Below are 26,578 nucleotides of genomic sequence, written 5' to 3' on the forward strand. Positions count from 1 at the left end.
TTGTTTTTTTTTTTTAAAACAAACAATATATAGCATTAACATTACATACAAGCACTAAGCAGCAAATTTTTCCCTTTGTGATACTGCTCCAGCATTTGTTCAGTTCCTTGTAGATCTAGGACTACAACAGACAATATACAAAGAGATCAGCAGTTGAAAAATTGACTCAAACAGCATCTCTCAGAAGTTCTAGTCCTTTGAGTAACAAAAAATGGGATTCTTTGTGCTTGTTAAAAAGCTATTGTAAATTAATTCCCAACTCCCTTATGATTTACTTTTCTGCAGAAAATCACTTACATGAAGATAACACTATTTCTTAAGCTACCTAACAGAGCAGGTAACTACTGAATTTCCACAGGCAAAGGCTGACAGCCTTTCTTTCTTCTTATGAAGAAAAATCTTTGAAATTGTTGCTAAACACTGTGTTAAGGTTTTAAACTCAAGTAATGAGAACATCTGTAAGGCATTTTTTCCACCAAAATCAAGCCACAATCAAGGGAACCAGCCCTAGTACTGTATTATAAAACTAGACTATTACAGCGGGCTCTCTTTCTCTATGCATCTTTCAACTCTAAAGACAGGTAAATAATATTTTTATTAAAAAAAAAAAAAGAATCAATGCAAGCACATAAAAAGTTTACGGGCAATCCCTATCCCATTTTTTCTTAGGCATACTTTTCTTTAGGTAGTAGCTGGGCATTTTCTTCATTGATGGAATAAAGTTCAGTTTTTGAAAATAATGCATACTTGAGATCAGCGTGATCTTTAAAATATCTGTACTACAGTGTACTTCTACAGTGTTCTTTGTGCATCTTTCCACTCCATTAACCATTAAAGACCTACTTCCTATGGATTCAAGCCATCTCATCAGCATCACCCATCTTTGGGCTAAGCCTCATTTGCAAAACATGGTCCTTAATGCTGTCTTGTGAAAACTGCTACATCAAAGTTCACAGAATCCTTTAAGTTAGAAGCAACCTCTTGGGGATCATCTAGTCCAATACCCCTATGCAAGCATGATCAGCTAAAGCAGGTTGACCAGCACCATGTCCAGTTGGGTTCTGAGTATCTCCAGAGATGGAGACTCCACAACCTCTCTTGGCAACATGTTCTGGTGTTTGACCACCCCCACAGTAAAAAAAAAAAAAAAAAACAACAAATGCTTCCTTGTGCTCAGATAGGATTTCCTGTGCTTTAGTTTATGTACACTGTCTCTTGCCCTGTTACTGGGTGCTACTGCAAAGTCTGGCTCCCTGTCTTCATTCCCTCCTTTAAGGTACTTATAAGATCCCCCAGAGCCTTCTTTTCTCCAGGCTGAACTCCATCTCTCTCAGCCTCACTCCAGCAAGTCAGTATCTTTCTTCTGCTGGGGAGCCCACAACTGGGCACACTACTCCAGATGCAGCCTCATCACTGAGGAGCAGAGAAGGATCACCTCCCTTGACCTGCAGACAAAGCTTTCTAAGATACCATTGGCCTTGTTTGATGCAAAGACACATTGCTGGCTCATGTTCAGTTTGTTGTCTGTCAGGACCTCAGCCTTTTCTCAGCGACTCTGTTTACCAGTCCTTCAGCTCCCAGGGTGTACTGGTACCTGGACTTAACCCTCAGGAAGCAGGACTTTTTCTTCCTCACTGAACTTTCTTCTGTGTCCAGCTCTCTGGTCTGTCAAGGCCCCTCTGAATAGCAGCACAATCATATGGTATTATCAACCACTCCTCCTGGTTCTGTGTGATCTGCAAATTTGCTGAGGGTACATTCCATCCCCTCATCCAGACCTTCAATGAAAGTGTTGAATAGTATTGGCCCCAGTACTGAGCCCTGGAGTATACCACTAGTGACTAACCTCCAAGCAGACTTTGTGCTACTGATTGCAATCCCGCTGCACCCATTCCTTCAGCCAGTTTTTAATCCAAATCTAGTGTCCACTTATCTAACCTGTACTTTGCCAGTTTGCCCTAAGTCAAAGTAAACAACACGGACTGTTTTCCCATAAACCACCAAGCTGGTCACCTCCCTGTAGAAAGCTATAGAGTTGGTCAAGCCTGATTTCCCCTTTGTAATTCTATCTTGACTATGGACCTCCTTGTCCTTCATGCATTTTGAAATGCTTTCCAAGTGGATTTTCTCTATCACCTTTCCAGGAATCGAGATGAAGCTGACTGGCTTTGTAGATCACCCGTTTTCTTTCTTCTTGTTCTTGAAAATAGTCTACAGTCTCACAGTCTACAGGAACCTTTCCCAAATTCTACAACCAAAGATAATTAATAGAGGCCTTGCAATGGTATTAGCCCACTCCCTCAGCACTTCTGGGTGCAACCTGTCAGCCCTCATGAACTTCTGTACATCCAGTTTAAGAGCACCGTAGCCCAGTTCACCACCACCACTGCTCTTCCTTGTTTCAGGCTTCCCATTGAAGTCTCAGGGGCTTGGGATTCCTGAAGCCTGATTTTACTGATAAAGGCTGAGACAAAGAAGGCATTGAGTACCCAAGCCTTAGCCATGTCATTTATCACCCAGCTTCCCTGCTGCATTTGACAGCAGGCCAACATTTGCTGTTTATGTACTTGTAGAATCCTTTCTTGCTGTTCTGCCTGTAGCCTGAGGAACTATCCCATGGCAAATGGCTCCTTTCTCCTCAAGCTGCATGTTCTTAGCTCAACTTGCAATGTAGTCCTCTCACGTTCTTGGGCAGTAAAGAATTTTTTTCACTTCACTGGGGGGCAGTTCAGGAGTCCAAGCTGATTCTCCCAGTCTATGCTTTGTGCAGTGGAAGGCAACATAACAAAATATCATCTTTTATATTTTGCAATTTCAAATATTTGTGCATGTGTGCATTTCTACTACTATGCCCAATTTCCATATAAACAGGTAATGTCATAGATACAGTAGGGATATTATGAAATAAAGTACTCGGACGCTCAAGTACTTCATCAGAAGTATGCATTGACTTTGTAAAAACTGACTACACTTTACATTAAGCAAAATACTGAATAAACTTTTCTGATTAGGAAGATCTAAAATAAAATGAGTGGTTTTCCCTGTAAATTATACTGCAGAAGTCATCCATGACTTGTACTTAACCCTTTTCTTCTCATGCAGCATTACAGTATTTCCCCCCACCCATCCCATAAACAAAAAACAAATATTCCACTAGTTGTTACAGATTGCACTTTTAAAGCACAGACTTGCCAGTCTTCTGCATTTCCAGTGTCCTGTTTAAACAGTTGACATAGTCTTCATTTTATGAAACTGGAAGATTTCGCCTAAGTACTTCTTTTGATGCTGGAGAAATGTTATCTGGGAAAACTACTTCAAACTCTATAATTAAGTCTCCACGTTGGTCAGGATTTTTGGGAAATGGCAAACCATATCCTATAATTCTTCGTCTCATCCCTGGCTTTACAACTTCATTTACTGTCATGGGTATGGTTCTTCCTTCTATTGTTGGCACGTTGATAGAGCTACCACACAAGGCCTAAAAAAAAAAAAAAAAAAAATCTATCATAAGAAAAAGGAATTGGTTATAACTTCGATTGTACCTAAAACTGAATCTGGATTAATTACAAAAGACTAGCATTGCAAGGAGTATTTGCACTAAGACATGCAGAGATATCAGAACTCCAATAGTGCTCCTATCCTAAGGAGGCAAAGTTTCAATTTATCATTGAATGTTACAGAATTTACAGGCTTATGGTCACTAGAGTAATTGAGCTTATATATTCTTCCACAACTTTATCAAATAGAATGGTAATAGAGTACAGGGTGAAAACACTGCTTGCCACTGTTTTCAAGTCTTTAGTAGCAAGTCTCCACAGAGACTTCTCAATCTCCTCTGCATATTTAGAATCCTGTTCCATTTTTAATTTTTTTACATTGCATGGGGGTTTACTGTAACACTTCATCAACCTGTATTAAAAACGGCAGAATGACATTTAAATGTCTATAAGAGACATCAAATTTGAGAGTTGTCTTAGACAAGCATTTGCAATGCTAAAAGCAAAGCAAAGACTATTTTGGTACACCAAAATAAAAACATCACCAGGAAAACCAGGCTGTCTCCTGCTCTATTCAATGGTTTGTTTACATTAATTACTAGGATCCCTGATAGACATTGATTCCTCCAAGTTATGTAACAGTGCAGTATGGCTAAATAAGCTTTTATCTATGAAGGAACCGTACTATTCATGTCATCATTAAACATTGTCTTTTCTCTCTCACTGACCCTATTTTAAGTGCTTCATCTCATTTCAGATATATTTTTAGCTAGGAATCCTTTAAGAAGGGAGCTCATAATATGCACAAATAGTTCCTAAGGCAAGCTTGCTTCTTCACCTAATGCTAATTAAGAAAAAAAACACAAGACACTCAGCTACATTCATTTTTCAGTTATGACTATTTCAAGCCTTCAGACTCTGAAGAACTCTCCCCAGTTGTCTGATTTTTCCTTCTCAAAGCCAGTGTGTTTTGTTCTTGGAACAGAATTTAAAAAGGCTATAGCATTCTGTTGTTATATATAGCTCCTGTGACACCTGTTCACAATAATTTATCCTCATGAAATCAATCTCTACCTACTTTGAAATCACACTGAGATAACTTATGACATAAAAAGACAGGCTTAAATATTTTCACTGCCAACGAATTTTAAGACATTTCTACTTTGTTCTATTACAATCAGATCACACAAGCAAGGAGCATGCTATATTGGATGTATTTATTAATCCAACCTAACATATATTGTTCTAGAAAGATAAATTACAAAGATTTAAGCCATTACCAACTTTCACTTTTACCCTTTCACCCTCATTCTTCTCTACCTCTATAAACACCTTGAAACAGTACTCCATTTATATAGAAACAGCTAGCATTTCCACTATAAATAACTATACTCTGTAGCCACATTTTGACTTCAGAAAAGAGATGCTCTCTAAAAAAAAAAAAAAAAAAAAAGAATAAACAAAACACTTCATTGCTGTCATTTAGCTTTTGCTGTGTAGCTACTGTACCACATAATGGGTTTGAACACTGAGTTACACCAGAAGAGACACTTACCTCCCTTAAGCTGATCTTAACAGGATAGATAATATTTGATCCATCTCTCTTGAAATGAGAGTGAGGTTTATCTTTAATGATGAAAACAATGTCAGCTGGAATTGTGTTGGGTGTTTCATCACCTTCTTTTGGAAAAGTGATTTTAGTGCCCTCTTTCCATCCTCTTTTTATCTCAATAGTGAGAATTTTGTCCTCTGTTCGGACACTTCTACCATCTGGGTTCAGCCTTTTACGTGAAATCCTCATCCTTTTTGTGCAGCCATGATATATCTCTTCCAATGACACCTTAAGTTCATGAATTACAGGTGGATCTTGTTTACGACGTAATTGGCTACCAACTGTATTCCTTTCCCTTGGAAAACCATTCATACTGAAGCTGGTGAAGGATCCAAATGGATCACCATCCACCTCCATGTCTTCAGTATCTCTGCCACCAGGCATCCTCCTTCCAAAGAAGATCTCAAAAGGATTTGTGCCACCAAAGAAAGCCGCAAACGTAGCATGTGGGTCACCATGGAAGGAGTATCGGAAGGTACCACCCTGTCCATCAGGTCCTCCAGCTCCTCCCTTCAGACCTATATTAAACAAGGAAGTAAAATTTTAAAAAAGAAAACTTATATTAATATTCCATTTATTGTTAAGTACAACAGTAGATATCAGAACTGACAAGACAACGTCTTCACAGTAGAGTGAAAAGACTCCTCTTCAATGAGAACTGAGACCATTCAGTGTCAAGCAGTAATTCATACATAATGTTTCTCATACGCTCCACAGTTCTACTCAAATCCAGTGTTGAACAGCTTTACCTCTGTTTTCCTGCAATTCAGTTTGAGAATAAAGTAATATAATGGGCCAGCAGCTGTAACACTTCTTTAATTTTCAACTCAGAGTCCCAAACTTATCGCAGCTTGTGGTGCTATGATATGAAGCGCAGAAGAAACTCGGGAACAACTTTCCATCCAGCCACAAATAAAAATAGCTTAAACGTTCTTAAGACCTACAAAAACATTGTATATACACTGACACTGTACCTGTGCAAATAAATTACGGTGTTCTCAAATAACTATCTTCACCAAGAAGATATTTACATTTAACTTTTTCTTGACAAGACTTCCCTTATGATTCTCAATGGCTGGTCTTTCATACTTCCCCCATCCTAAACCCAGCTAAAATCAGTTTCAAATACCTCTCCCAATAGGTTCTCTACCTATTTCCTCCACCTAGATAGTACATTGCAGCATTTCAGAACACCAGAACACTCTCTCAAACCTCTAAGATTAAAAAAATTGAAGTTTTCGTAAGAGATGAATTTCTAAACTCATGTTTGGCTTTTTTTTTTTTTTTTTTTTTTTTTCCAATTTTAACTTATTTTTCCTTTCACAGGAGCTCAGCACTACACCTACGATAAAATTTGAGGGTTTAATTTTATGGAAGCATTCATTCCCTGAATTTGAAATAAGTCTTTTTACCTGCATTTTAGAATCTCTATGTACAACTTTAATACTAGTTATCAACAGTAACCAAGACAGATGTTAAAAATCCAGGTGTCTTCCCCACCTCAGTAGCAGATCCTTTTAAAAGTACTTAGCAATGTGTAGTAGTACGTCCTTGCATCACAATACTGTTCATGTCAAACAACCAGATCAGTGAATCCAATCTGTGATAATGGAATAACACCTCCAAGAATAGCTAGCCATAAGTTTTTATTGAAGGTACATCAAGTTTCTAGTTATAAGAAATGCTGAGGTTTCCTCCTTCCTCTTTCCTACCCCTCTACCTTTCCCTCAGAACTGCTAATTATACTCTCAGAAGCAACAGAAAAGCTTACAGAACAACTGAGTCATCAAGACATTTCCGGAAGTGGATACAATTAATATTATGCCCGAAATAAATAGAAATCCATGTTTTGAACACCTAGATTCAAGTATGCAATGCTATAATGCTAAAGGCTGCATTGCTTTATGTTTTACATCAAGCTGTCTGGAGAAAATGTCAAAGATGGCATTTTGGGAAAGTAGTTAGGATGAGCTACTGCACAAGAATCTAAAGTGTAATTGAATCCACAAGGTAAGTAGTTCTATAATAATATACAGAAAGGAAACCATAGAAGAAAGAAGTACAAGATGGTAAAAGACCCAGGTGACAACAAAAGTCTCTAGTATCTAAACAAGCACCATTTCCCTAGAATGTTTCAAAAACAGCACTAGAGCCTTTAGACACCTGCAGCAGAACAAAAAGCTGAAAAACTGCATCACCTGTAAGAGCTGAAGACCTTCTACATGAATTGATGGGCATTAATAATTGTATTAAGTCCTACAGATGACAAAGTGCCAAACCTCACTATAAGAACCCACAATTTCCAGCACAAAAATACTCCTAAGTGTCCTCTGTTAATTTAAAAAAAAAAAAAAAAAAAAAAAAAAAAAAAAAAAAAAAAAGCCCTGAGCAAATGGCAATGAATGAGTGGGCCTCCTTGTTAACACAGAAGGAACTATTTCATCTGGAACTTCTGATACTAATACATTTAAGAGGAGGGTTGTTAACATCTTCCCCTGTTGCTCAATCCTCTTATGACTGAGGCAAAGTCATGTCGGTCAAAAAAAAAAAAAAAAAGTCATCTTCTCCAGATAACCATTTTAGGATAAAAATGACATTTCTGAGGCCTCATTCTCCTGGCATGTTATCACTGTTTACAATTAAAGCTAAAAAATTGTTCTGGTATTTCATGACATCAGCCAAATTCTTTCCTCTCCAGGCAAGAAGCCAAGAACAACTACAGACTGGACACCTGGGCTTCTGCTCAGGGCTGCCCTGCTGAGATCAAGCAGACTGCCCTTTACCAAAAATCTTAAAAAAGAATCTGTCAAGCTCTCCAATTGCACCTCAAGAAGTGTTAGAGCAAGGGAAGACAGCGGTACAGCAAGATCCCAGAAAACTCTTCGTGGGTCAAACTCTTTCAGTTCGGTGACTTTTTGCCTGTCAAGTATTTGGGGCTTTTAAAAACACAAGAACACATTAACATAAGAAATTAAAACTAATTAAGCTGTGAAATACATTTTACATTAAAAATCTAATAGAAATGAGTCAAATATCAAAGTAGTACAGCTACATTGCCAAAAACTCAATACACTGCATTTCCATGCATCATCTACATTTATTTTGCTTCTTTCAGTACAGCAAAAGTGACCATTCACAGACAATAACAGACATACATACCTTCTTCTCCAAACTGATCATAAATGTCTCTCTTTTTGGGATCACTCAGCACTTCATAAGCTTCTGCTATCTCTTTGAATTTTTCCTCTGCGTGGGGAGATTTGTTCTTATCTGGATGCCATTTAAGGGCTTGTTTTCTGTAAGCCTTTTTGATATCCTCATCAGAAGCCCCTTTTTCAATTCCCAGAATAGAATAATAATCCTTCCCCATCCTGAGAGTTGAAGGAATTTAGATTTTTCCTTGCTATAAAGAAACCAGTATCCAGTGTCTCAGCAATGTAGAGATGCTAGAGAAGGAAAAATAAAGACAAAATTTGGATATGAAACAAACAGAACAAAAATCAACAAACTGATACGTTAAAGAAACGCTAGACAGCTTAGCCGTATTTCATTCCTTCCCCTGTTGCTCATTTATAAATAATTATACACACAGGATAAGGCACAGCCCTCTTCAGAGTCCTCCCCTCTCCACTACGTGTCTTGGCTCTTTCTAGAACGACAAATAGTGCAGGACGTCACTTCCCCAGACTGCCCCCGCTGAACAGTCAGCACAACTTGCTTACTCTCAAGTGCACGCACACACGCGTGCAAGTTGTTCAACTATTTCCTCCCTCCTGCTCAAGCAACTAGAAAGTTTAAACGTTCAACAGGGTGATACAGTGCCTTTCACCAACAGAGCTGAATCCACCCTGGTTTAAAGACATAACTACCCCAAAAGTAATTCAGTAGCCCATACAAAATAATTATAGCATTTTACTTCAGTTTCTGTAGAGACAGCTGTACATACAACTGCTTTCCGAATGTATCATCAACATGGATTTGTATCCTTTCCAGCAAGGACTGCAAAATATTTTACACCCAAGTTAACTACAAAGCTTTGGAAAGGCTAACTGCATTTCTTTAAAAAATAAAATTAAGCTGCTCTCAGCTGCAGTTGACTGCAGCCAAGTACTATTAAACAGTAAGAAATCAAACCTGAGAGGAAGACGACAACCAAATGACGATTTACCACAACTCAAGCCACTCAAAGCAGACCAAATACGGTTGTTTTGTTGGTTTTACCCCTCACTCTACACAGAGGCAGTATTAAGACTGTTATGCAAGTATAACCGCATATCAAGGAAATACTAACATCTCATCAGGTGAATGCTAACAGAAGACGACTTGATGTCTATAAATTTGAACTCCATATTGTAAATCAAATGTAAGTGAAATTTAAGTATTTAAGTGTTTCTGATGCTCTGCAGAGAGAATGGCAACAAGCTTCAACCTGTAAGACTTCTTTTGGTTCTTATTTAAGAAATTATCTTCGCTTTTCAGTACTGGAATAAACTTCAAGATTGATTAGTATAACTTAGAAAATGCTCCTTCCTGGAACAAAATATTACAGGAAGCCAATTTTAGTCATACTTAGAAATTACCTGTAAGACGACATCTCTTAGACTCAATCATCTTCCTTATAATGCTACAAAGCTTAAGAAAGGGAGCATATAGCAGCTAAAGGACCATCAAACTCTAGAAGAGAATGCAACTTTTGATTTGGAAAGCATTATATTTGAAGTTTGTTTCCAGAAATTGCTCTGCTAGGGGACTAACCAGAAAAGATTGAAAATTTTGTCTAAACCAGACTGTTACAAAGAGAGATTCCCTCCTCTCCCCACTATGTACAATCACCCTATTCCCCACATCATATTTACTCTTTTCCACTTCCTGTACTAAAATTGACCAGACTCCTGGTACCTGGGATTTGCCTTTTTTCTTAATCCCCTTGGAATACAAGTGAGGATGAATACAGAACAGTACAAAGATGAGGTTTCTTCACGGTTTGAAAGAGCTTGAATTTGGCATACCTATGATTATTTCAAATCCAACATAGTAATATAGGAATAGGGTTCAACACTGGAACCCTTTGTCACCAAATCTTTAAGGACTGATCTACATTTTTAGAACTCTGGGAGCCACAAGGTTACAGAATCCATTCTCTTAACAGCTGAAGGAGGAGGTTGTCATTAAGCTTCACAAGGGGCTAGGCTTTTACCAGTTACCCATTTCTTCCTGTCTTTCTTTAAAATGTACTGGTTTGGGTAATTTACTATTCCAATAACTTCTTGTAGACTCACATCCTAAATTCAGTGTTTTTCCACTAACAAAACCTTAAAGCAGTAGGTGCAATAGCTTGAATTAAAACAGGACTTTAACTGATTTAATTTAAAATACACTATTACTCTCTAAGAAGCTACTTTACTTGCAAGTATGACAAACCACTATCCAAACCCAACAGTCACCAACTCTAAACTACAACAGCAAACAAACTTCATCACTATTAATACAAGATTTAGAGCAGCCTTAAATTCTCTTGCAAAACTAGTAGTGCAAGGAGTTACAATGCTTAGCTGTGCTTCCATCACACAGCAACCTCCAGCAAGGTCAGGTCTTATATCACTTGAAGTACTCCCACCAATAGTCTGAGAAGGACCCTGTACTATTTGTGTCACAGTGTTGATGCATCATAGAGCTGTCAGAACAGTAACACCTCATATTAGTCTCAGGACTATTTTTCATTAGGTTTTTCAAAACTTCCAGTCAATGGAAGTGGAAGAAGGTATATATGCTAGTTTGAAAATAATATTTTTCCCATTGAAAATATAAAGTAGCTATCAAAAAAATATCCAAGGAGTTGCAATTAAAAAGGGTATGGAGGGGACTTTTTAAGACATAATAATTAACTTCCTAGGTTTCACTGAAGAACATAATAGTCAGGATTTCTCCTTTCATCAAAACTAAAGTTTTGACACTGGAGTGGAAGAAAAAGTTACACTGGGACTTTTTGCTGACAGTCAGTGAGTAAAAGCTCAGGCATCCTTTCTCTCCTTGCAGAGGGGAACATGCTATTCTGACGCTGGTGCCAAGTTATACCCTAATTAGGTAAGTTATTCCCTAAAAATGAAAAGCCTTAAGATTCTGAGTAAGGTCCACAGTAACAACTCCACTATTTCTACTTTCTGCCCTGCAGGAGATCTTCACAGCAGAATTAATTCACAGCTTACAACCTCATATTTTCTAAAAGTTGATGGGTTAACTGGAACACTTTCAGAAAGTATGTTCCTGCTTTCTCTCCATAGCAAGACCTTCCTTTTATCATACAATCAGAGATTATAGATAGGCTGCAGTACCTCTCACATGTTTATCAAGTTCTTTAAACAAATTGTAATATAAGTTGTGGCATACGCGTCTTTCATAATCAGTGGAACAACTAGAATTGTTTCAACCCCAGCGTGCACAAGTTGAGTATCTAGCAATCACACTAATCAGACTGGCACTTCTTCAGATATCCATTCGGTAAACATGCTAAGTTTTTACATCTTCCAGTCTTTGAGTATTACAGCAGTTTCAAGGACAGATAAAATCACAACTGGTAGGTTTTTAAAACTCTGAATCTTCATTGTTCATTTTGTTATTTAACCCACATTCCCCTTCAACAGTTATTAACATGAAAACAAAATCCTTCATGCACTGTCCACAAGAACTCCTGACCCTGCAGTCCTTTCAAATAAAGGCACATGACCAGAAAACAAGACACCTATCAAGAAGAACTATATATTTCATGTTATTGCTATAGTCTAACCCTGCCTGCTACCATATACATAGAATCAGAAGCATTTTAAAAAAGCTGACTGTGGAAAGATCGTGCTTCCCATATGTTTGAGTAAGTTTTGTGTTGTTGTTGCTTTGTTTTTGTTTTTAATGCCTGAATGAGTATTCTCTATAAAAAAGGAGATAAGGTCATCACCTAGGGTGGGACAACTGAATTCATTTATGGAATCATTTTATTCTTTACAAATTCCTGTATTTCCACTTCCTTTGCAGTAGTATTTGGAACCATCATAGGGTATTTTGTTAGTAAGTGCATTTCAGTCACCTCTTACTTCAGATGCCGACGCTTTGTGGCCAAGTACCAGAAGCTAAGTGCACTACAAGCATACCTGCTCATGCACACAATTTTAGTTGTGGCATGCTGGTATGCATCCTCAGCCTCTACTTGGACTTTTATTTGAATTTTTACTTAAAGGAGGGATGGTTGCTGTAATCTAATTTGTTTAACGAGCATTAACAGTATACAACCTGATAGATCCCATGTAGCTAAGCCTGGTTGCAGCTTCCTTTATGTGACAAGCCAGCAGCACTGCATCCTGCAACTTACCAAAGCCTTCTAGAAGCAAGCTGCTAATCTGAGTATCTATAAATTAGTAAAGCCATCATCGAAAACTCAAATTCGGAGTGCTCCTAAATGAGTGCTAAGCAAATGCTCAAACATAAAACTCCAGTAATGGGGTGGAGTCACAGCAAAGTGCAAATATGTAATAAATTAAATCCACCAGTTAGTTACCATTCTTCCTCATCCTACCATATCCACTCTTCTGATTGATATACCCCAGTAAGAACCAATTCTCCACCTGTTTACAGTCATACACAACAACTGCATTCCAGTACTGTACTATCAAGTAGAGTCTATAAAGCTGTTGCTTTTACTTTGGCAGAAAATGGGTTTACAGAATTCATTGTGTTCACTGTTCACAATAGTATGAGACAAATAAATTGAAATTGAAGAGTTTAAACACTGGTAGAACAACTTCTTCCTCCCAAACACCTGATCCCATGGTGGGGGAAGGAACGGAAATAACAGAATATTCCAGATGCCTGTGCTGTATGATATCTCACATTACAGAAGCATGTGAAACGTGGCTTACATGATGAAAGAATCCCAGCTTTCTGAAAATATTACTCAGTCCACCTCGCATCCATATCCTTTCAGGGGGTATGTTACTTAGTAAACACAAATGAAAAGCATACTTCTGCAGACATCCTCTATACCAATAGTCCCAGCCTTTATTCTGAAGCATATGTACAGACCAAGTATCAGTAATGTTTAAGCATCTGATTCTTGTAGGATAAAGTGGAAAAAAAATCAATGTAGTGGAGATGTTTTAAGACACATAACCAGAGCTGCAATCTATATAAGTCTGCTTCTGATGCTGCGTGCCATGCTGAAGCATTAAAACACTAAGCGAAGATGTTACCCAGCTGTTTATCTACAAGACATGCCTAACAAAGATCATATCTTCTCTACAACATATCACTGAAAATGTTATATTTAAATTTAATTAAAGTCCACATACACTTCTCTGCTTTTTCTAAATTCTACTAGAATATTGATCTAAATGCCCTGAAAACCAAAAGGCACGAGAGTCTCATGCCTCATTCCTTAACTCCAGAAGATTAATTTTAAATCCATACAAAACTTGCCTAATAAACCCTTTTCTATTGACGGAGAATTTTGTTTGCTCTTCAGTTAAGAAGTGGCATTCGTTTTTGTAATAATATTTTTTTAAACTAAAAATGTTTCTGAAATACACAAGCTGAAAACTGTTCTTTCAACAGCCCACCTTCACTCTGAGAATGAATCCAACTACTCATTCGGTATTCTACCTCAGTTATTTTAAAGCAACAATTATTTTACTGAAAGACTATCTTTCCCATTATTATTCTCTCTGAACTACCATAGCATTTGTCCATATAAGTTAGACTATACACCGTAACTTCAGCAGAACAGCAGGAGGACGGTCCTACCACTTCCAGATCTTAGAACAGTTACATTGATAAGGTTAACTTCAAAAAATGCAATTAATTCAAAGCCTAAATAAGAACAACTGAAATCGATTAGGATACAGACAAGGAAACATTCACACTAACAGACACTGTGAACTGAAATTCTAGGTTAACCATACATTAGTACCAGTACATGGTTATTTTAAGGAAAAGTTCCCAAGCAGACCTGCATCCTTTTCTGAAGCTCAATAAAAACACTCCTATTCCTATTAAGTTAAGCCACTGCTTTTGCATTCCTCACTTACTGAACCTCAGACAAAACTGAAAGACACAACTAGATCACAGAACAAGTTAAAGAGCAAACAAAACCACAAAGGCAAATTCCAGACAGATCACAACTATAAATATACATGCGCACATAAATGTCACGGCAGAGGAGCCAAATCCCTACCCAAAAAAGCTCTTTAACAATTAAGTAGTATAGTATTTGCAAACCCATGTGAATTAATGGAATAAGTTAATATTTGTCTAAATGGATTTGAACAAAACACATCCATATGCAACAGTAAATTTTCTGAAAGAGCATCCATGATCTTCCCAGAGGAGAAAAACACTAACGATGACTTTTCCCCCCTCTTCAACCATATGTAGTTGTTATAAGCTATGTTAATACTTGGGGACTATGCATAAGACCTCGTACATACAAACCACATTCACGAATGCATTTAATGTTTTACCACAGAAGCATTCAGAACTTTGTCTCATTTACAGAAACACATTTCAGAGCCTACAACAGAAGAAAACAGTTGATATTTATATATCTAACAGAACTTGCCAAAGCAAGCCTGCAGAGAGTAAATAGCCCTTTCTAATCAATCAACAGCTCTAAAAGAAAAGCTTCACTTCATATTAGTCATTCACTTCATATCCAAGTAACTACATACAAATTTAAATTTCACTTCTGTTCTCTGTAGGCATACACTGCTACTGTGATATAAGTAGAAAGTTCCTTGTACAAAAGGATACTGGTAATTATACAAAGTGAAAGACCACATAAAATTTTTAAACAATAGAATGATCAAGTTACAACAGATTGTAGTATTAACTTTGTTAAACAGCATATTTAAGGGCACACTTTTTGTATTTTCATGTTATACCTTTATATATATATATTTTATATATATATATTTGAAATACTCTGATCAAAAAATACATCAGAGTGCACCATAAATATTTATGATAATTTCTTTTATGTACTAAATATATTTTATATATATCACTGATATGTTTATATATATTTTTCCTGAGACACATGCAAAAATACAATTTAATGCATTTCACCATTGAAGCTTACAGTAACAAGACTTTTTATTTCCTGATTTTTTATTTCTTCACAGATTAAGAAAGAATAGACCTATTCCTATAAAACATGACTATACATTAGCCCCGGAATTCACATTAGGGATGTATCAAGTAGTGTTCACTGTTGAACACTACTTGATAAGAAACATCCCTACAGTATGTTCTATATTTCAAAGTTGATACTATTGTCTGAAGATCTGGCTTGATTATTTTTGTCTTAAGACAACATATTAAATGAAATTGTAGGATACAAAAGTTCTCTAAGATAATTAAATTTATTATATTGAAGTTATGCCAGCCCCAGCAGCTCCAACAAAAACATAATTTATACATTCATAGTATCTGCTTCAAAAATACTTTATAACATTACTGAAATATATGTGAAGTTATGCTCCCACCAACAGGGCAAAGAATGCTTTTCTAAGGTCTTTTATGGGAAGTCCTACTTTAAACTTACATTTCAGAGTCAGTGTGAATTTGCAGGTCAAGTTCAAATGTTAGAACTCAAAAAGCATATTGCTATCACCCAGAGATATGCTGCTACCACTTCTGAACTTTCAAAATGAATTCTTCAGCTCATGATTCAGAAAGGCTTCAGTTTTATTTGAAAACCCTACATGAGAAAACAGGTACTCTTAGCAAGTAATTTAAAGTTACAAAATAACAAGAAAAATAGAGTTAAAATAGACCAAAAGCTACAAATGCTACTCACAACTCAAAGTGTCCATCACTTTCATCTTAAGACAAGACAATTTACTCAACATCAAGTTCTAGAATTAGGTTCTCCTCTTCATAAAGTAATTCTTGCTGCTATTTATATCATGACCTACATGAAAATACATGCAACACTAGGAAAAAAAAAAAGAAAAACTGCTCTAAGTCAGATAGATTTTATTCTAAACATGGTTACAACTATCACCAAAAACATGAGTAGGACACTAGTCATACACATACTGATCCTTCATCACAACATACCAAACTTATAGGTCAGCATCAAGGAATTGCCTTCTCATGCCTGATTCTTGCCTTCTAAGTCACAATCTCTATCAAAGCTGAAGAGCAAGAATACACTTGAAAGAACTTTCTAAGTTTCACTTCCCATGAAGTGGGAACGTTCATCACCTTACAAGCAGGCAAAGTTCTTAGAACTCTGTTATGATGCAGCATGTTGATGAAACACAACTAACTTACCCCTACTTCACAATGGCACCATTAACTGCTTCAGTCAAGTATCATGTTGGACTTGATACCAAAAGGAAATAGAGGATGGTCACACAAAGTATTTTCACTTACAGATTAAGGCTTCTCCATTTTTAAACAACACAGATTCCTTACATTCTTTTCAGCATTCATTTCAATTCTCACCCACATAGAAGTCTCTACACATGGCCTCTTCTTCAAAAGCAACTTGATCCATCACCAGGTAAAAAAGCCAAAACACAAAAACATATAAGATGTTCCCTCACACCGCTGGCTAGGCCTATTTACCACTACCACCAGCTTCAAGGGGTTATGACATCATCTCCATACATAGTTTTGTAAACATCTATACACACAAATGCTATGTGTTGGTATGGAAAAACATCTTCTTAGACTTCTTACTGTTGTCACCAAAGGAAAAAAAAATACGGAATCTGAAGATGTATTTCACCCATGAAAACATTTTGACAAGATCCACACAATTTACTACTAAGTTTAGCAGTTAAAGGCAAAGAAAGCAGAAAATGTAGTTGAAAAATATCTTCAATTTTACATATAAGCCTGTATTTTCAATGACTACTATCACTGAGACTCCAGGAACACTGTCCTGACACAGCACATATGCACATGGAGAGGTGGCCTTGATCACACACCATCATGTACCCATCAGGTTTCTCCCATGTCCACAGGATCTACAAAATGATGGAGCAAAAGGGGATGTATGAACTAAACTGCTTCATGATCTACTCCAATCTACACCAGAGCTACTAAGTGAAACCAGTAGAAGCCAGTTTCAAAAAATAAAATTAAGAAATTTTGTAAGTGGTAAAATTCCCTGCCAAAGGACAATGCATACTCCAAAATAGTTTGAGGGGACACTTAAAAATAAAAATAAACACAAGGAAAACATTGAAGAGATCCACTAGAATTTACCCAACAGAGAAACCAGAGCGGGAATTCTCAGAACAACAAATACACAGAACCTAGAAGGTGGAAATGAAAACCATGAGTTTGCTTTATTTCCACTTCCCCCAAAGCACCTACTTAACAGGCACTTTTGAATGCAAGCCACTGGGCTAAACAGGCCACTTAATGGACAACCTGCCCATCATTCTCTTGCTGATGAACACCCTCATTAGATTCATGAAAAATCTCTACGTAATGCAATTCAGTCACTTCCATGTTTTAAAGAACTAAGATTTTACAGCACAGAAGCCTAAGCTGCAAGCACTGGCACTACACAATCAACCTCAGGGGCACACAAATGCTGTTGAAACATATGGGCTCAGCCAGACAGTAAAGGTCTGCTTCACCTAACATATTAGGAAGAAAAAAATGTGTTTGGATACTCTCTATATTACAAGAAAACATGCTAGAATTAGTAGAGTAGGTTTTTGTATGAGCATTAAGGTCATTTATTAGTATTGTCAAGGATATTATTTTATATATATATATATATTTATATATGTGTGTGTGTACATATACTAGAAACACATTGTTTAAAACCACCTGGAAATTATAAACCAGAATACCACTGGTGACCGTGCTACCTCCTCTTTCTCTCCTGCCACCTCTCCATCTGTCCTTACGAAACAAAGCAACAGCCGCCTACAGGTTTTCCAACAGCTCATGCACAAAACCTTTAAGAGATATGTAAACAGACTCCTACTCTCATTTTCCTACATGACAACGTTTATTATACAAGCCTTGAATAAAAAAATATTAAGTTTATTTAAATTGCTTTCCACCTAAGTGAAACGATGAGGGGTATTTTCCAAAAAAAAAAAAAAAAGTGTTTGAAAAAAAAAAGTTATTTGGAAACATCTTTACTAGTGGAACTAATTACCACTTTTAAAAAAAGTACAGAAAAGCATGGCTTAAGATTGTACAGTGAATGTATTCAGCCCCACTCTTGCAGCACAGAAGAAATAAAAAAGTTTCCCTACAAGCACAGACCAAACAACCAGCTCATACGCTGCTTCTGCAGGCCAGCATTCTCCACCCCATGGACCAGGGCCAGCTGGCACAAATCAGAGCAGCACTTGCTCTGGGTCAGGCTGGGACTGGACAAGAGGCCAACCAGCTCAGAGATCCTGGGAACCATGACTGGCTCCCTACCAGTTCTTCCACCAAATGAGTCCCAGTGTAGGAGAACTGACCTAATGGTAGTGGTATGTACAGATTAACAGGAAAAGGACAATGGAAAAATAGTGCTAATTCCCACAATAACCCTTGCTAATTTGCCTTGAAGAAATTAGAAGGGAGAAAAGACTTGAAGAGAAAGCACTTAAAATGCATTTTGATAACCTACATATAGTTATCCCAACTACCTTATCACCCAGGAGACATTAGAATGAGTAGGCTGTTACAAAGACTCTCTATTTCAGTGGAAGTAGCATACAACAGCTCCTCTTTTAGTCTTTCACCTACATAAAAGAGAGGGCATGTGCCACCTATAACAATGTTTTGGTGTTTACATTAACTATGGTAACAATTCCTTCATTCACACAAAAGGATTCCTAAGGGGTTTCTTCCACCAAACAATATAATTAACGACCTGTTGTCTCAACAAGAAGGCAAGAGAGAGTTCAGGGCACCTGGAGAATGACTAATAGAGAAACTGCAAGACAAATGATTCTACTTGAAAAAGCAACTCAGCTACACTGTATCGTTTTCAGTTGCTGTTATTGTCAAACACAATGACGGTTATTAACACATCACTGAATATTAACACATCACTGAACGGCACACATTTTTGCTGTGGACATGTGACCCAGCTGTTCTTACATAAGCAAAAGGAGATGGTCACACTAGGCACTTTTTCCAGTGTGCTCATCACAATCCCACCCAGCTGCTCTGATTCATGCAGCTCGTTCTACATGCAAAGTTGAAAGTATACAGACAAGAATTTGGTAAGGAGATGTCAGAACAACTTTGTTTCACTTGAAAGTATCAACATCTCTAGACATTTGATTCGAATTGAAACAGTAAGAATGTCCTTCTGTTCACCTACAGTAGACAAATACAGGTAGCCCTAGTTACATTTATTAGAATTTACTTCAAGAGAAGCCAGAACAGTTGTTTATGACTCTTTCAACTGTTTCTGACATACCATAGCTCAAACCAGGTTTCTTGGGGGAGGTAGGAAAACACAACTACCTAAAATCTAGAAGAGTTTTGGGAAAAGATGGAAGGGGGAAGTCTGACAGACCTACTTTCAGTAATCTCTTAAATGGCTTTATTACTCCAGATGAACTAATGCATGCTGGGCTAAGAGGAAAAGAAGGTACAACATAGGAAGATGAACAATTAAACAAAAAAAAAAAAAGTCTAGATGGAGCATGTTCTGAAGAAATAGCAAACCTCATTTTCTGTCTACTAACAGACCATAGAAGTTCTGTAGTCTCATGAAAATTCTCCCCCAAATAATGAAAGTTTGAACCGTCTTTCTAGGACTCACTACTATGGAAAGACATTTTCTTTTTCACCTTTTCCCTGCTCCTCTTAGAAAAAAGACAGAAGAAAGAACAGTGACATTTGCAAATTAAACTATCATTTCTGTGACTGTTTAATGAAAATATTACTCAGAATCAGCTTACTCATAGGACATAATCCTAACAGACAACAACCAGTACAAAAAAAGAGAGATCTGTTTAGATTCTCCATAAAATTCAGTCAAAAGATGTACATATGTGTACATACACACACAAAATCTAAACTTACAGAACCTCCTGCTTTCTTGCCGTGATGATACATAACTGATTTTATTTTTGAGTGAGATCTGAGATTAACACAGCAATATTTATCCCTTTCCAATCCTATGCAACATTGTTATGGAGGTCTGGGCTTTCAATGATTACAACAAGATACTTTCAAACACCACACTCAAGTGGCAGTTAGACTAGCTTCCCCTAAGAAGCCTTAGGATATCGATTTATTAAAGAAACGATAACTATTCTCATCCATAAGCTTCCCTGAAAATATTTCCCCCCTAAAACACACATATAATTCTTGCAATAAAGAGGATTTTCAGTTTAGACAAACCTGTTTTAGTTGTCATTTTAGGGACTGAAGAGATTAGTCATTTAAGAGCTTCCAAAGCATTTATTCCATTTTCCCTTCCTCCCTCTCAGGAAAGACTTTTTTTTTTTTTAAATTGACTGATTAAGCACAATTTGGTTAAGCATAAGTTGGTCTGGCTCACAAATTAACAAAGCTGTTAGCTGTAATTAAACAGTATCAGAAAGCATACTACTAAGGATCAGGCCTATAAAATAGGCAAACACACCAATCACTCCGAAGTAATTAAGATTTTCGAAGAATTACAAAATAGTTGAGGTTGGAAGGGACCTCTGGAGATCATCTAGTCCAACCCCTGTGCTCAAGCAGGATCCCCTGGAGCACATTACCCAAGATTGTATCCAGACAGCTTTTGAGACTCTCCAGGGGAGACTCCTGTGGGCAGCCTGTTCCAGAGCTCAGTCACCCTTGCAGTAAAGAAGCTTTTCCTCCTGTTCAGACTGAGCTTCCTGTGCTTTGGTTTGTGCCCATTGCCTCTCAGCCTATCGCTGGGCACCACCGAGAAGAGTCTGGCCCCATCCTCTTTACCCTCCCTTCAGAAACCTATGTACATGGCTCAGATCCGCCGAGCCTTTGCACCTCCAGGCTAAACAGGCCCAGCTCCATCTGCCTTTTTTCACACGAAAGATGTTCCAGTCCCATAATCATTCCAGTAGTCCTCCGCTGGACTTGCTCCAGGACTTCCATGTCCCTGTCGTACCAGGGAGCCCAGCACTGGACACTGCGCTCAAGGTGAGGCTGAGCAGAGGGGAAGCATCACCTCCCTTGACCTGCTGCCAGCACTCTTCCTAATGCAGCCCAGGACACCTTCTTTCTTGACCACAAGGGCCTGGTACTGGCCATGGTCAACTTAGTGCCCACCAAGACCCACAGGTCCTTCACCACAGAGCTGCTTTTCAGCAGGTCAGCCCCCAGCTTGTCCTGGTGCACGTGGTTATTCCTCCCCAGGTGCAGGACCCTGCACATGTGTCCGTTGTATTTCAAGAGGTTCATCTCTGCCCATCTCTCCAGCCTCTCGAGATCCTTCTGAATGGCAGCCCAGCACTCTGGGCTATCTGCCACTCCTCCCAGTTTTGTATTATTAGCAAACTTGCTGAGAAGGCACTTTATCCCTTCATCCAAGTCATTTTCCCCACTTTGAGATGAGGAAGTTGAATATTATTACCTTAATTCAACAGACACTTACAGCTTTAGTAACAGGATTTGGATGCACCTTCTTCAGTGTTCTGCTGAAGAATAGGATACACTTCTATCCTCTACAGCTGCTGCTACATTAACTTGGTCTTCCTTTTAAAAAAGAAGCCCACATTCAGTCCCCATTTCTGCCCTTCTTAATCCCTACTCATACTCAAATACCATGCCTCGCTCTACCAACCAATCTATTACAAGCAAGACCTTTCACACTTCTGCCATCTGGGAGGAGTTTTACAGATGTTAACAGCAAACAAACGCTCTGGGCTCTCAAAGCTTTCCTTCCCGTGACTTCCACAGAAAAACATCCAGCTCCCGCGAGCGGGTAGGACACTGGAGACTGATGAGCACACTACCATGCCAACTGGTATTCTTCAGCTGGCCCTGCACTACGTTGTGCAGAGATCACTAGACGGTGATCCGCTGTCTCATTGCATGTTGCAATTGTATTCAAGGCAGAACTGCATGTTCTCTCATTAATCTTTCTGTAATTGTGATGGTGGCATAACACATTTGGTTGCCTTCTGTCAGCTAATAAAAGTTTCAGAGGTTAGATTAATCTTTTATTGCTCAACTGTCTTCAACCACAGAATAAAACTGGTGAGTAGACCTCAACAGAAACATTGGTGCAAAGACCCCTTCTCCCCTTTTAAGCTTTACTATTAAATTCCCTTTCATCAGGTTCATCCTGCTTATACCTTTAACCAAAGACATATGGAATAAGAACCACAGCGTAAAATGTGCAAAACACACTAAGGAATCTACAATACCTACACAGCTTTGTTTCAAATGCTTAATACAGCATGACATTTTTGCTAAGAAAAGCACCACAACTAAATGTAAGGAAAAAAACCCCTGAACAACTGTTGTTGTGTTTTGTTTTTTTTAAGCTTACTATACATAAGTTGGTACACAGGGGACCAGAAATGGGCTTAGGGAGCAAATTTGCTCTTCCCCTTCCACAAATGATTTTTCCTATCCCCTCCAAATCCTCAGCAGCAACCCATGCCTCTGTCTGGAATATAGCACAATAGATGTATTTCCTGAATAGGAACATGCAGCTGGCCCACCACCTCTGGAATCCTGGGTAGGTGAATTCTGTGTGGCAACCTTCCTACTTCAAGCTTAAAAACCATTCCCAATGAACTTCATCTCTCTCAAAAGATGATCTAATTATAAAGCATTGCAAAGATTCTGTAGGCAATTTAAGTTACACTTTAGTATTACCTTTTCACAAATACATTCTCTTTCAGGCCCACTTTGTGACTGAAATTTGGAATTACTACTTCAATGTACATATGGTAAACACAGAAGCTTATGACAACAGATCAGCTCTTGTTTGGATATTGAGCATGTGCTCAATCTCCTCTCAGGAGTTACATAAGAGGAGTTTTCTACTGGTAGTACTGCCGATCCTGGACACCCTTTGCCAGTGCAGGAACACCAGCTGACAGTTAAGATCTGAATCTCCTAAAGTGATGAAATCAGCAGAAGCCAACTTCAAATTTCCCCAGCCCAACAATGATTTGCAGAAAGCAGAGTGGGTAAAACTACCACAATGGTTTAGAGACTGTCATCACTTTTAGTGCTGTTCAGCATACTGAGGCCAAGTCAAACCACCACATCCAGAAACGTACAGAAAGAACTCTGTAAGAAAATTTAATTCTTTATCTTATGACCCATTGAGAGGTGACCTATCTGGTCACCATGGACCACCAAAATTAAAATATATTGTTTAAAAATAAGGAACAGTCCTCAAAGAAGCATACACTGAAGTACCTCAGCTTACACAGAGAATTTGGGTTAGTTCCACACTTACACATTTATACTTCTACAACAACTGAACTGTTTTATTTAGAACTGCCCCAAGTATCTTTTTGTAGAAGTAAGGACTCCTTAACACACAGAATTAATTAATAAAATAGAAATGCTTTCCTTTTTCAGAACTCTCCATTATTAACTTTGTGATTATCCACCCTGTACATATAAAGTTTTCTGACTTGTCACAGTTTTGTTTCTTTTTTTTTTCCCCCAAATCATCTGTTTAAATGTAGTTTAGTAACTACATTTATCAGAATGGTCTACTCTGATGATTACTGAAAAAAAGCGTGGCCTGAATACCATGAGAGATGTCATTAAGAAGCTTAAGGGAAGACACCCCTCTCCAATCTTTAAGAAATACTGAAAGACATTTTAAAGCTATGCTTCCATTACCTCTTAAGTTGTCCACTATCTAATTATTAAAATTTCAGAAGTGGTAGATTTCTCAACTGTACATATTTTCTTAGCAAGATGTTACTGTAGAACCAAAGCTTATTTTACACAGCAAAATCAAAGTCCTCTGGCTCTAGAAGCACAGTGCAAATACTTGTTTACCAATCCACTTAATTTAATTTCTTCGAAGGCAGATTTTGAAAAAACATGCGATGAGTAATTCTGCAAGTGAGAAAGCATCACAGCCTGGTGTGTATTGCTATACCAAGTCAGAAAAGCACTTGAAAGAATGTTGCAGTCAGCAGTGTTCAGGGATTAGATCCCAACCCCACTGAGAAAAAAGAGAGAAGGAATTAATCGCATAGTGGTAATTTTTCTCGAGGGAAGTAACATTTAATAACATGAAACGTAGACAGTTTTTAAGAGGCATGGGTTTCTAGCTGATAAGTGTTAAGTGCCATCATGGGAGATATAAAAGCAACTCTACCTGTTGACAAAGGCCATTAGATCAACTTAAGAATGCTGTAAATAAGGACCTAATATTTGTACAGGATAACATGTAAGATGTTGTTCCTCTGTAATTTGCTAAGCTTCATCTTCTAACTACCTGGAAGGTCTAAGACAACAAATATACTGCCTTCAAGAATCTGGAAGGTTAAGGAATCATACATACACTAAACCCGTCTTGCCACTTTCAAGTAAAGAGGCACTTTAAACACTAGCAAAAAGCTGGTAAAAATTCTCAAGTTAACACTTACCTTTAGCTGCTAGTGAATCTAACTAGAACACTTTTAGTAGCACAAGTCCTTTCATTAGGCTAATACACATCCACTTTGAAATGTCATTAGCATTACACAGCTGCTGGCTCATCTCACAGAACTTAACAGTCATTACCGCATTTCATAACGACAAAAACAAAGGACGCAGAAGCTCCACATCTTCAAAGAAGTGACAAACCATAAAAGACATAGCCAGCAGCCAGTATTATATTCAACTCATTGGTCAACTACCATCACTCAACTTATTTATCTGCATAGCCTGGCTGGTATACATAGCCAACTTCACAATAACAAAGGAAACGAAAAAAAAAAGTTAATGCTCGAAGTATTGTTTTGAAAGAACAAAGAGTCATGCACGAAAATAAAGTTTCTACTTTCCCAAAGCTATTTTTACTCCTTGTCTTCTTCCCCCACATTAGCACAACTAAATTAACATAAAGCATACACCAATTCTTCTGAACAGGCCTTTTTTAGCAAAGGTATCTGAGCAGCAAGTTTCACTTCGTTCTAGTTATATAATTTGCCTACGTGCACATACAGATTTTAGTTTTGTGGAAAATAAATATATTAGTCTTAAAATTCTATTGAGCTATACCACTTCATAAACTGTATAGAAAGAAAAAATCTAGCATGTTTTCAGTCTCCTTCGGCATAGTTACCTAGACTGGAGATGCAGGATAATCTGACCTCAGCAGCAGCACCACATCTTAAGGTGTTTCTGCTGCCTTTTCTATTACTGAGTCACCTGCTAGAACAATCCTGGTTATAAACAGCCAGAACTGAAGGGGTCAGCAAGAAACTAGGAACTTCTTAAGACAGCATGGGACTACAAGGCTAGTCACAAGAAAAGTCAACACAGCACACTCTTAAACAACTTCAAACAAAGTTGTTCCCTCCTTGCATATAGAGAAAAACGACGTGAAGTCCAAATCAAGAGATTCTTCACACTTCAATTTAAAAATACATATATTTTTTTAAAAAAACATATTAAGTTAACATAACCCCTGATGAAGGTTACGCATATAGCTTTAAAAGAGTGCAAGCCTTTCCCTCGGCACAGCACAGGGCAGCAAGCAGCCATACAGCTTGGCCGCCCTGGCTCTCTGCCCAGGCTGAGACCATACCTTCGCAGCGCCCGGGACGGTTATTCCCCCCGGAGCCTTCGCTCCGGGACAGTTACTCCCCCTCGCTCCCAGGCAGGGCCCAGAACAGAGCACTACCAGCTCCAGTTTATGATTAAAGCTTACGCTTGCTCAGCCACGAAAAAAAAACAAACAAACAGCTGTCAGAGCCATGCGATAGCGGCGAGGGCTTCAAACTAAGACACAAACAACCGAGGCGCGGGGAAGGGCCCCACGGCCAGACGTGAAGAGAAAAACTTATTATTTTTTCACAGCTTTCGTGCGTCACGCGGAGGGCAAACGGGTAGCGCCCGGCTGGGGGCTGCGGGCAGCACAGCTCCTCTTAACGGCCAGATAAGGGAGAGAAGCAGGCACCCGGGCGTTAAACGTCTCCCCGGGCGTTAAACGTCTCCCGCCCCTCCCCGAGCACTCACCGCCCGCCGCCGCCTCAGCCGCTCCCTGCCCTGCCCTGCCCGGCCCGCTCCTCAGGCACTGCTCTCGCTCGCCCCCAAATCTCGCGAGAAGTACCTCTCCCCATCCCCTCTCCCCCCCCCAAGCCGCCTCTCTCACCACGTGACGCTCCCAGCCCAATCCCTCGCTGCCTGCTCACGCTCGTGACGTTCTGGAAGCATCGCGAGCTCTCCCTCCCCCTCCTTCCATCCCCCCCCTCCCTCCTCAACGCCGTGGGGTTGCCTCCGGCGCCGCGATGAAATCTCGCCCCTCCTGTCGGAGATCTCGCGAGGTTTCCCCGCGCGC

At 38.6% G+C, this 26,578-nt stretch overlaps 1 protein-coding gene across 2 annotated transcripts; it reads right to left on the reverse strand.

Annotated features, from left to right (window-relative positions):
• DNAJB4 (DnaJ heat shock protein family (Hsp40) member B4) lies at positions 1–26,292 on the reverse strand. 2 transcript variants are annotated; one of them, XM_082766414.1, is made up of 4 exons: positions 26,257–26,292; positions 8,269–8,555; positions 5,053–5,627; positions 1–3,478 (listed from the first exon to the last, which is right to left on the reverse strand). In XM_082766414.1, exons 2-4 carry the CDS (start codon positions 8,477–8,479, stop codon positions 3,245–3,247), a joined length of 1,020 nt encoding a protein of 339 aa, XP_082622540.1. In that variant the 5' UTR covers positions 8,480–8,555; positions 26,257–26,292; the 3' UTR covers positions 1–3,244. The 2 variants fall into 2 exon arrangements, with proteins under 2 accessions (XP_082622540.1, XP_082622539.1); XM_082766413.1 differs by lacking the exon at positions 26,257–26,292 and having other exon boundaries at positions 8,269–8,665.
• Positions 26,293–26,578: the final 286 nt, after the last annotated feature.

The sequence above is a fragment of the Aythya marila genome, assembly GCF_965140915.1.
Source record: "Aythya marila genome assembly, chromosome: 8".
In the NCBI taxonomy this organism is placed as follows: domain Eukaryota; kingdom Metazoa; phylum Chordata; class Aves; order Anseriformes; family Anatidae; genus Aythya; species Aythya marila.